This window comes from Nilaparvata lugens, chromosome 8 (assembly GCF_014356525.2).
Source record: "Nilaparvata lugens isolate BPH chromosome 8, ASM1435652v1, whole genome shotgun sequence".
NCBI lineage: Eukaryota > Metazoa > Arthropoda > Insecta > Hemiptera > Delphacidae > Nilaparvata > Nilaparvata lugens.
The window spans coordinates 47,760,546-47,772,592 of record NC_052511.1 but is presented as its reverse complement, the minus strand read 5'-3'; the positions used below and the strand labels follow the sequence as shown (position 1 = coordinate 47,772,592).

The following is a 12,047-nucleotide window of genomic DNA, read 5'->3' as shown; positions in this document are numbered from 1 at the left end:
CATGAACAAGATTCTCGTATTGCAAAGACATGTAATAAAAGCCGCTCTTGGCCGTCCCAGACGCTACCCAACAAATCTTCTGTTTGTTGAGTTCCCCGTGCTAACGGTAAAGCAGCTCTATATAAAAAATTTAATACTGTACCTGAATAAATGTAAAAATATATTTAAACCATACATGATGTCATACAACTTCCGAGCGCAACCGAACTATATTATAAATAGAACTGACTTAACTGTTTGCCGAAGACAATTCACTTACATCAGCAATAAACTTATTAACCTGGTACCTCAAGTAAAACATATAACTAAGTCATCCATGAGAAATATAGTTGAATGGATAAGATCTGTTAATGTGTCTCACCTCTTTCATAATTGATCTCCTTATCTTTTGTCACCTCCATTATAGATTTTTAGTTTTGATTCAGGTGTTTTTTACTTTCCTTGCCCTACTACCATAGGTAAGGAAAGTATTGCTTTCCAAAAAAAATTAAGGTACCCCAATTTCAAGTTTTCTATACGTTTCAAGGTCCCCCTGAGTCCAAAAACATGATTTATGGGTATTGGTCTGTGTGTGTGTATGTGTGTGTGTGTGTGTGTGTATGTCTGTGAACACGATAACTCCATTCCTAATTAACCGATCGACTTGAAATTTTAAACTTAAGGTCCCTATACCATGAGGACCCGACAATAAGAAATTCAATAAAATTCAATTCAAGATGGCGGAAAAAATGGCGGATAATTACTAAAAAACCATGTTTTTCACGTTTTTCTCGAAAATGGCTCTAACGATTTTCTTCAAATTTATATCATGGATAGCTATTTATAAGCCCTATCAACTAGCATAAGTCTCATTTCTGGGAAAATTTCAGGAGCTCCGTAATATTCTTGAGAAAAATGGCGGAAAATGACTAAAAAACCATGTTTTTCACGGTTTTCTCGAAAACGGCTCCAACGATTTTCTTCAAATTTATACCATGGATAGCTATTTTAAGCCCTATCAACTGGCATGAGTCTCATTTCTGGGAAAATTCCATGAGCTCCGTAATATTCTTGAGAAAAATGGCGGATAATGACCAAAAACCAGGTTTTTCACGGTTTTCTCGAAAACGGCTCTAACGATTTTCTTCAAATTCAAGCCATGGGTAGCTATCATAAGTCCTATCAAATGACATGAGTTTTTTTCTTGGAAAATTGCAGGAGCTCCGTAATATTCTTGAGAATAATGGCGGATAATTACTAAAAAACCATGTTTTTCACGATTTTTTCAAAATAACTTGACCGATTTTTTTCAAATTCATACTCTGTATAGTTATTTATCAGCTCTATTAACTGGCATGAGTCTCCTTTCTGGGAAACTAATGGGGGGTCCACCCCATCCTTGAGAAATGGACTTTGTAACCTCCTTCTCGTGCATGAGGTAGGTAGGTAGAGCAGTTCATAAAAAGAACACATAGTCGAGATATTTCATCTGTAGAACAGCTGTTTTGACGACTTTAAAAAAATGACGACTAAAAAAATCATTGAATTTCACAATTTACACAAAGGAAAAGTACTCTGAAAACAATTATATATACACATATACAAAAGTCTGATCGTAGTTTCGAATATGAGCAAGGAAAGTTGTGTGAGTGTACCACACCAGATTTTTCCTATAGCCATCTCTATAATAAAGCACTCCTTTTGTTTATTATTTATTTTCATTTTATTTTTTTTTAATTGATATATCGATTAAATGGTTTATTAATTTTGTAAGTTAAGATTGATACTCGTTGCAGCACACAAACCTCTGGTTTTGCTGGCAACGCCTATACGCTAATTTTGAGAAGAATTATTATTTATTTCATGTTAATGTTAAATTAAGTTTTTAATTGTGTTTTTGTTTTGAAAAAAATGTATTGAATTATGGCAAATAAAGAATTTGAATTAATATCCGGGCTATGGATAGAGGTTGACCTAACAAGTGTTGTGCAATAATATGAGATGTTTCTCTACAATACAGGGTGAGTTATTCACTCAAACATAAAATTTTTCCTCCGCTCACAGATCCGAGAAATCACTCATCTTCAAATGCTTATAACTCAAGAATAGGACTGAATTTCGCCACACATGATACAGTATCATCACATATGATACAGTATCAACACAACTTGATACACAACACCATAATTTGATACAAAACTTGCAAACTTTGAATGAATTCCACAAATCATGGTATCTTTCCTGTATGATACGTATTATGTTGATTACTCAAAATTTCAATCTATTCAATTAGAACTATTTATACTAATGCAGGGGTCTCCAACCTTTTTTATCCAACGGCCACATTGTTAACTCTTGGGAGGCTTAGAGGGCCAATAACAAGGATGTACGTGGAATTTGACTTGTGGGACACACACGACGGGGGATTTGGGGGGGGGGTGTAGAATTATTATATTTCCATTTAAATAATATGAGGAGTTTCAAGTAGGTTTACTTAAAACACAGGAAGAAACAAACCGATTCATTTCATTTCAATACAAAGTCTAATTTATTGAGTGTTAAAAGGTCATAAGAAAACTTGACAATGCCTGAATTTAGCAAGTTAAACAAAATGATAATAACCTTTTTAATATTAATAAGACGACTTGACAATACACGAATTTACAGAAAGTTACCAAGCTAAGAGAGAATACTTTTTTTTATTGAGAAGATTGCATTTCTTTTCCACTTGGAATGTCCGCCCATTTAGGATCAAACTTTGTGGTTCCGATCATTAAAATTGTTTTCAAATGTTCATCTGACAAGGAAGATCTGTATCTGGATTTAACAAACTCCATTTTTGGAAATGTCTGCTCACACTTGTAGGTAGATCCAAAAAGAGAGAACATAGCTTGAGCATGGTTTTTTATGTTTTAGAGTCTTTTTCTGGGAGAGACATGTACAGTCCGTGCAGACCATTTGCTAATTTCTCGCAATGGTTGATCGCTGCTTGTTTACAGCTAATTTTACACTTATTAAGAAATGGAGTGGCTAGTAAGAGAAGAGTACTGAACTCTCAGTTTTTGTCAAAAATGAGTATAAATATATATTTTTTTTAAATCTGTAGCAATAACTCTCGGCGGGCCGGACAAAATCTATCCGCGGGCTGGATGTAGCCCGTGGGACATAGGTTGGAGAGCCCTGTACTAATGTATTCACAGATTGTAAGAGAATTTCTTGTAGAGGGACTCCTTGAAATCACTTATTGTTTTTTCGAATATGGGGTTGTTGGCGTGTTCATTCAGGAATGTGACATAGTTTTTTATTAGGAGATCTCTGAAATCACCTGACTTTTTGGGTGGGGGATGTTCGATGCCATCTTCTATGTAGTCCTTGTTTTTGATGGTACCTTTCCGTTCTGAACAGGACGAGTGGCACACTGGTGCTTTTGTTGGTTTGCATTTCCAATATTGTCTGCTCAGCTTTGTGACTTTATCACCGTAATCGAATCCCTCAACTTTGACACATATCATGCCAATTCCATCCTGACCTCTAGGTCCTGTGTCTCCTTCAGGGCCGGGGCTCCCCTCTGGCTCCTGTATTATTCTGCAGTATAATGTGAGAGGGGCCCCTCACCTCGGTCAGCTGGTAATCACCTGCAAACCCTCCAAAACCTCCCGCCCCTCCTGGACTCCCTGCATCCCCCGCCCCACCACATTCACCATCCTTGATGACCACCTCTATTTCTGTGCTGACGTTCCATGTGAAGTATTTACTTTTAGTGTTTAACAGAATAAACACCCTGTCAATTCCAGAATTGCGCAAACTGTATGTCAAATCGGCTGTTGACACCCCCTGATCGAATCTGTATATTGAATCTGCAACCTTATATCCCCCCGATCTCAAGATATCCTCCGCATTTCTTCCAGCTGCACCTGGAGGCCCGTTTACTCCAGTGGCCCCCGATCCTCCATGCCCACCATCCAGATGCACTCTTAGGTTGCCACCATTTAGGAAATGCATTCCTATTCCTAGAAAGCTTCCTCCATTACCTCCGGGTTTCCCAGGAAATCCTGTTCCAGGTTCAGCACCTGGCCGACCACTCAGATCAATTCTCCTCTGTCCAATCACCTGCCATCTTGGTGCTGCTAATATCAGGTTCACTCCCCGCCAACCATCACTGGTGTTCTCATCTAAGAAGACTGTATCGACCGCAAACAGAACAACCCTTTTCAATTTAATTTTTCTGCAATAGGAACGCACCAAACCATCCAAGTCGATCTCTGAAAGTACTATATGGAAACCATGGACAACTAATGCGCCTTCATTTTCACAAGTAATATTATTCGGGCGCACTAGAGTTTCCAGTATTGTTTCAATTTCCAATCGCTTCCTGGTGTTGAATTTCGTATCTGTGCTCCCAGTAGTCTCCCTGAAAAGTGTCATCAGTCCATCTGGTGATGCCATACCCTCATGGAAGAGTGCTGAGTAGATCTCACTTTTGTTTTTTTGTATGTTGTAGCTTGAGAGTCCATCAATGAATTTGTTGAGACTGCTGTACCATTTTAGTTCATCTTGGACAACTCTAATAACTTTCCTCATCGTGGGCAGCCAAGAAGATGAGATTGGAGCTCCATGTGTATTGGAAAATTTCGATAATACTCCTTCAAATTTCTTCATAGCATTCATCCCCTCATTGAAGCTTCCCAGTGGAATTTTCTGACTAGTAATAAAATCTTTGATCTTCTCAAAGAATTCATTGTGATTAATTATTCCATGGAGATTCAGATTGAGGTCGACCAGGGCATCATACAACGATTGCAAATCAGCCACCAGTTGATGAAAGCTGGTGCGGTTTTGCACCTTTACCTCAAGAAATTCATTCAGCTTGTAAGACAATTCATTAATCAGACTCTTGAAATTGTCAGTTGTTAGTTTTTGCAGACACTCCAGGTACATTTTGGCTTCACTTGACAGTGCGAAATCAAAGTCATTCGGTTGCACATCGACAGCCTTCAAGTGCATGATAGTTTTCGTGAGTGATTCCCTGTTCTTGTCAAGCAATGCCATGTTCACAAGGGGCCCTGACTTGTGGGGACGTCTGAAGACATTGATTCTTCTTGCTTTACCATTTTCGTCTCTTGTTTGAAGACTCCGCAGAAGTTTAATCACCTTCTGATAGAAGTTTTTCTCGTTTTCTCCAATATTCTCAGTGAATAGCTTCTCAGCAATGGATGCTTCCGTGTGGTTTAAGTACTCCATGACACTCTCAATATGCATTTCTTCTGTTATCAACTCAGGTGTGCCTAGTACACTGTCACCCTCATCAGCCATCTTGTAGGTGAAAGGTATCTTGGTTGCAATGAGTGCTATGTGATCTTTATATCTGTCAATATCAGTCAGGAAATCAGTCAAATGGTGAAGGGTGTTCATGAAAGTATCTTTCAGTCCACCGTACTGTAGCGATCCATAATGTTCAAGAAGCAGGATCTTGACCTTCTTGAATCGGCCTACAATGGACTTCATGACGTCCATTGAGACAATCTCATGAGCAGATGTTCTGGAGTCGTGGAAGCCTGGTGAATCACAGAGAGTGATTTGATTGAGTTGATGATTGTAGCTGACAATCTCGGGGTAGAGAGTGAATGACTCAGTTGCCGACGTGCCAATCCTCTCACCGTCTTCCAGGATGTATTCGCCGGTGTCTGACCTCACTTTGATCGACTGCAGGCTGGGGTTGCGCGTCAGAAACTGGACCAAACTGGTTTTGCCACTACCAGCCTTGCCCAGCAGCAGAACCGTTTCATCGGGAACAGCTGCGGTTGTCAGCAGGTGCTGTTGCAGCACTTTTTCGCCGCCCTTCATCAGGCTTGTGGTCAGCGCCACTTGTTTCTGCAAGTACTCCGACCCGGGCTGGCAGATCCACATCTTGGCCACTTTTGTCGTAGCACTTTTACCGCCGCCAGTTTCCTGAAAATCGTCAAAATCTTATAAGAAAACTCTACTGTCCAATGGGAGAAGAAGAAGAAGAAGAAGAAGAAGAGAAGAAGAAGAAGAAGAAGAAGAAGAAGAAGAAGAGAGAAGAAGAAGAAGAGGAGAAGGAGAAGACGGGAGAAGAAGAAGAAGAAGAAGAAGAAGAAGAAGAAGAAGAAGAAGAAGAAGAAGAAGAAGAAGAAGAAGAAGAAGGTAAAGAATGAGAGGAAGAAGAGAGAAGAAGAAGAAGAAGAAGAAGAAGAAGAAGAAGAAGACTGGTGACGAAAAAGACAGGAGAAGAAAAGGGGAAAGAAGAAGAAGAAAAAAAAGAAGAGGAGGGAGGAGAAGAAGAAGAAAAAGACTGGAGAAGAAGAAGAAGGAGGAGGAGGAGAGGAGGAGGGGATGAAGACGGGAGAAGAAGAAGAAGAAGACGGGAGAAGAAGAAGAAGGAGGAGGAGGGGAAGAAGACGGGAGAAGAAGGAGAAGAAGAGGATGAAGAACAAGAAGAAGAAGACTGGTGACGAAAAATACAGGAGAAGAAAAGGGAAAAGAAGAAGAAGAAGACGGGAGAAGAAGAAGAAGAAGAAGAAGAAGAAGAAGAAGAAGAAGAAAAAGACGGGAGAAACAGAAAAAGAAGAAAACCATAAAAATTACATGAAAAGTTGTTTATTTATTACAAAGACGACTATTAGAAAAAAAGGTTTTTTCCTCCAAGTCATCTTACTTTTCAATTTATTTTAGGGAAACGATTAGTGTCGTATATTATGATTATTCTCCTATCATAATAAATTATCATAGTAGGAATTCCTCGATATTTAGAATTTCATCCTTGAACTCACGATCGGTCATAGGTCAACCAGTGAGTTAATTACCATTACAAATTTGATAGAAAGTTCAATTATTTCAACTAATTAGTTTCACTTCTTCCCATATCATAACTAACAAAAAATCAAGCTTTTATTCAGCTAAGAACACTGACCATAAACCAGGTTAGGATGGATCTAAATGTAGTATGCAGGCAACAATTCAAATACAAAATTGATAAAGTTATGCTCCTGATTCCAGCGGGCATCGTAGAAATCAGCTGCGAAAAAAATCATTCTAAAGAAATAGATCACTGGTTGAGGGGAAATGGTGATGTGCTTGAATCTTTTTGATGATCTTAAATAAATATTTGTTTAGATAATAACTACTAGTTCTGTGAAGAGTAGACCTCGCGCTCAGTAAGTTACATTGACCTGTTGTTATGTTTTCTCAAAAATTAATAAATAATCTATCAATTTAAAATGTCTAGAAAAAATCCTAAATAAACATAGAGCTTTCTGTCCTATCGTACCGTGACGTGTCGTCCCGGAATGTGAGTGTGAGCGCTGTTATCAGGTCTGGCTGCAACTGTCTACAACGTTGATGGAAAGATATTACATTTTCAAGATGTTCTATGTTTTTGAACAGGTAGTATTATAGTCAACTGTCTACTAACGTTGATGGAAAGATACATTTTCAAGATGTTCGATGTTTTTGAACGGGTAGTATTATAGTTCACTAGACAGCTGATTTATGATGAATAACTCTATAGTCTGATTTTTACTCTAATATTGGCGTATGAAGGAGGCTCCTTTTCCCTTTTATATTATCCTTGAAATGCAAAATTTCCAAAAACCTTGTATACACGTCAACACACAATTTAAAATGGAACATACCTGTCAAATTTCATGAAAATCTGTCACCGCGTTTCGCCGTAAATGCGCAGCATATAAACATTCAAAAATTTAAACATAAGAGAAATGCCAAACCGTCGACTTGTACCTTAGACCTCACTTCGCTCGGTCAATTAAATAGTTGTTTACTCCAAAACAGAAATATTTCATACAGAAAACCATAATAATAATAATAATAGTGATAAAAATAATAAGAACAAATCGAAATAGTAATAATAAAACATAAAAAACTAATAGTAATAATCAAAACAGAAAAAAATCACACAAAATAAAACATAAATAATAGTAATAAAACTTGCTGTGCCTGGAGAAATTTTTCAATAGGTTTCTTTTGTTATTCATATTTAGTAATATGTCAATTATTAGTAATTTTTAGTATAATTATTTTATTTTTCTTAGAATAGATTTTAATCATATTTCTTTTTAATTTTATGGAATAGCATAACTCGCATCCGCGCTCAGATTCTTTCTTTGCGGATGCTAATCTTTCCATAAAATGTAATTTATATATTTATGTTTCTGAACTGTATTTTAAATGGAAATTGATTTGATTTTTGACTTTATTATTTGATGTATTACAACTTTTTAAAAATTGAACGAATTTACCTCGATTGTCTGTGTTTCAGCATGTTCCTCAGGATCTGCAGCATTTGCCAGTAATCTGAAATCAATTTCAAATTTGAATTACTCCCTAGTAATCTAGAGCATTTGAAACCATTCTAAAGTGAAACAATTATCACTTCGCTGTTTATCTCTAAGTAATTGACCGAGCGAAGTGAAGTTTAAGATTCAAGTCAACGGTTTGGCATTTCTCTTAATGTTTAAATGTTTGAATGTTCAAATGTTTATATGTTGCGCATTTACGGCGAAACGCGGTAATAGATTTTCATGAAATTTGATAGGTATGTTCCTTTTTTAATTGCGCGTCGACGTATATACAAGGTTTTTGAAATTTTGCATTTCAAGGATAATATAAGAGGAAAAAGTAGCCTCCTTCATACGCCAATATTAGAGTAAAAAAATCAGACTATAGAATTATTCATCATAAATCAGCTGACAAGTGATTACACAGATGTGTGGAGAAGCCACATTGCTGTATTTCCATAAGGTCTATAGTTTCAATCAGGTACTTGTGGATGAGAATACTGCGTGAAGTCTACTGTTCACAGAACTACTAGTACTAGTAGGTAAGGGTCTAATTAAAAACTTGACAAACTGAGAACTTGACCTACTGGAATCTTGAAGAATTTAGAATAGGCTTATAACCATCCTCGGTAAATAAAGAATCTATAATATGCAAAATTTCAAGTTAATCAGTTGAGTAGTTCAGACGTGAAGATGCGTCATACGTGAGTTTCCTATCCCTAAGCCAATTCTTTCCTTTATTATAATATTATAGATGATATAAAAATATGAAGAAAGATGACTTTCAGAATTAAACTAAAAGCTCTCAGACTTTTCAATTCTTGTAAATTTTCAAAATCATTTTATTCGTGTAGACATTTTAAACCTTAAATTGATGAGCCTAACTGATTAGTTGGACTTAGCTCCAAATATGTTAAGGACTGTATACATAAATGAAGGAATATAAATTCCCTTTTTGAGCTTGTGAAGTATACAGGAATTTGGACATTTCAAACAGATATAATTTCAAGGTTCATCTTCTATAATTGACCGAGCGAAGTGAGGTCTAAGATTCAAGTCGACGGTTTGGCATTTCTCTTAATGTTTAAATTTTTGTATGTTTTTGTCTATTTTGATTTGTATTTTCGATATTATGGCAAATAAATTTGATTTGATTTGATTTGATTTATATGTTGCGGAATTACGACGAAACGCGGTAATAGATTGTCATGAAATTTGACAAGGTATGTTCCTTTTTAAATTGCGCGTCGACGTATATACAAGGTTTTTGGAAATTTTGCATTTAAAGGATAATATAAAAGGAAAAAGGAGCCTACTTCATACGCCAATATTAGAGTAAAAATCAGACTATAGAATTATTCATCATAAATCAGCTGTCTAGTGGACTATAATACTACCCGTTCAAAAACAACATCTTGAAAATGTATCTTTCCATTAACATTAGTACACAGTTGACTATAATACTACCCGTTCAAAAACATCGAACATCTTGATAATGTATCTTTCCATCAACGTTGTAGACAGTTGCAGCCAGACCTGATAACAGCGCTCACACTCACATTCCGGGACGACACGTCACGGTACGATAGGACAGAAAGCTCTATGTTTATTTAGGATTTTTTCTAGACATTTTAAATTGATAAATTATTTATTTATTCTTGAGAAAACATAAAAACAGGTCAATGTAACTTACTGAGCGCTAGGTCTACTGTTCACAGAACTACTATTTAATGAAGGAAAGAATTGGCTTATACACACGTACGGGATAGAAAATTCACGAATGACGCATCATCTCGTCTGAACTACTGGACTGATTAACTTGAAATTTTGCATTTAGATTATTCACCGTGGAGTATTATAGGCCTATTCCTAATTCTTCAAGATTTCAGTATGTCAAGTTTTCAGTTTGTCGTCTTCAATTAGACCCTTGTAAAGCACGGGTTACCCTCTAGTTTGAAATAAATATTTAAAAAAGCAAATAATATAGTAGACCTTGAGTTTTATTCGAGGGAAATAATACATAAATGAGTATGTTCTGGAGAAAGTAGTTAACTCACCGTTGGTTTCCTATGATGAACATCAACACAATTGCTAGATTCCGAAAAACAATCATTTTGTCTGAGAGCTGACCTGATACTGAAATGACTTGAAATAATGAAATAGTGGCTCTATCCGAAGCTTATCTATGATCAATGTTATTTGGAAGAGAGGAGAAGTGATCAATAAAATGAGAGAGAGAGATAGAGAGAGAGAGAGAGAGAGAGAGAGAGAGATGTTTGGAAATATAATTCAGAACTCTGATTTATCTCCCATGACGTAAAGTCTGCAGTCAGAGCATCCAATTCTTAACTATTATTATTGATAAAAGGTTGAATTGTTACCACGAGTGTATTTATAGTTGAATTTCATTTATCGATAAGAGAATTGTCTCTATTTATTTATTTAACAATGATAAATCACATGATCATAAAATAATTGGGAATGAAAAAAACAGGCTCATAGGCCCTTTCTATTCCATTCCCGAATTTTGATTACAAAATATTCATAGCTTTGAACTGATGAATGAGAATGAATGATAAAAAATTCAATATTTGTGTCTTTCTATGAATAAGTTTTGTGAATTACTATATTACTATAAAGTAATTGGCCTACTTTATACAGTATACATATAATCTTACTAATTACATTAGTAGTAAAATAAACGTTTAAATTTTTGATTTCGAGTGGGTTTTATTTTATTATTGTTACTACTTTCCATGCCCTATTACCATAGGTAAGGAAAGTATTGCTTTCCGAAAAAAATAAGGTACCCGAATTTCTGAATTTATATAAGTTTCAAGGTCCCCTGAGTCCAAAAAAGTGGTTTTTGGGTATTGGTCTGTATGTGTGTGTGTGTGTGTGTGTTGTGTGTGTGTGTGTGTGTGTTGTGTGTGTGTGTGGTGTGTGTGTGTGTGTTGTGTGTTGTGTGTGTGTGTGTGTGTGTGTGTGTGTGTGTGTTGTGTGTGTGTGTGTGTGTGTGTGTGGTGTGTGTTGTGTGTGTGTGTGTTGTGTGTGTGTTGTGTGTGTGGTGTGTGTGTGTGTGTGTGTGTGTTGTGTGTGTGTGTGTGTGTGTGTGTGTGTGTGTGGTTGTGTGGTGTGTGTGTGTGTGTGTGTGGTGTGTGTGTGTGGTTGTGTTGTGTGTGTGTGTGTGTTGTGTGTGTGGTGTGTGTGGTGTGTGTGTGTGTGTGTGTGTGTGTGTGTGTGTGTGTGTGTGTGTGTGGTGTGTGTGTGTGTGTGTGTGTGTTGTTGTGTGTGTGTGTGTGTGTGGTGTGTGGTGTGTGTGTGTGTGTGTGTGTGTGTTGTGTGTGTGTGTGTGGTGTGTGTGTGTGTTGTGCGTGTGTGTGTGTGTGTGTGTTGTGTGTGTGTGTGTGTGTGTGTGTTGTGTGTGTGTGTGTGTTGTGTGTGTGTGTGTGTGTGTGTGTGTGTGTGTGTGGTGTGTGTGTGTGTGTGTGTGTGTGTGTGTGTGTGTGTGTGTGTGTGTGTGTTGTGTGTGTGTGTGTGTGTGTGGTGTGTGGTGTGTGTGTGTGTGTGTGTGTGTGCGTGCGTGTTTGAGTGTATGTGCGTCTGTGTACACGATATCTCATCTTCCAATTAACGGAATGACTTGGAATTTGGAACTTGAGGTCCTTACACTATATAAGGATCCGACACGAACATTTTCGATCGAATGCAATTCAAGATGGCGGCTAAAATGGCAAAAATGTTGTCAAAAAC

General features: G+C 37.0%; 1 protein-coding gene across 1 annotated transcript; it reads right to left on the bottom strand.

Annotated features, from left to right (window-relative positions):
- Positions 1-2,508: 2,508 nt before the first annotated feature.
- LOC111057913 lies at positions 2,509-10,489 on the bottom strand. The gene is made up of 3 exons (XM_022345385.2): positions 10,352-10,489; positions 8,256-8,310; positions 2,509-5,928 (listed from the first exon to the last, which is right to left on the bottom strand). Exons 1-3 carry the CDS (start codon positions 10,405-10,407, stop codon positions 3,529-3,531), a joined length of 2,511 nt encoding a protein of 836 aa, XP_022201077.2. The 5' UTR covers positions 10,408-10,489; the 3' UTR covers positions 2,509-3,528.
- Between the last annotated feature and the right edge of the window lie 1,558 nt (positions 10,490-12,047).

Bases quoted from the DNA above. Each gene is read 5' to 3' on its own strand.
- LOC111057913 (XM_022345385.2), bottom strand. From the start codon at position 10,407: ATGATTGTTTTTCGGAATCTAGCAATTGTGTTGATGTTCATCATAGGA. The intron at 8,311-10,351 runs GTGAGTTAACTA...AATTGATTTCAG, and splicing joins TTCATCATAGGAAACCAACG to ATTACTGGCAAATGCTGCAG. The intron at 5,929-8,255 runs GTAAATTCGTTC...GACGATTTTCAG, and splicing joins CTGAAACACAGACAATCGAG to GAAACTGGCGGCGGTAAAAG.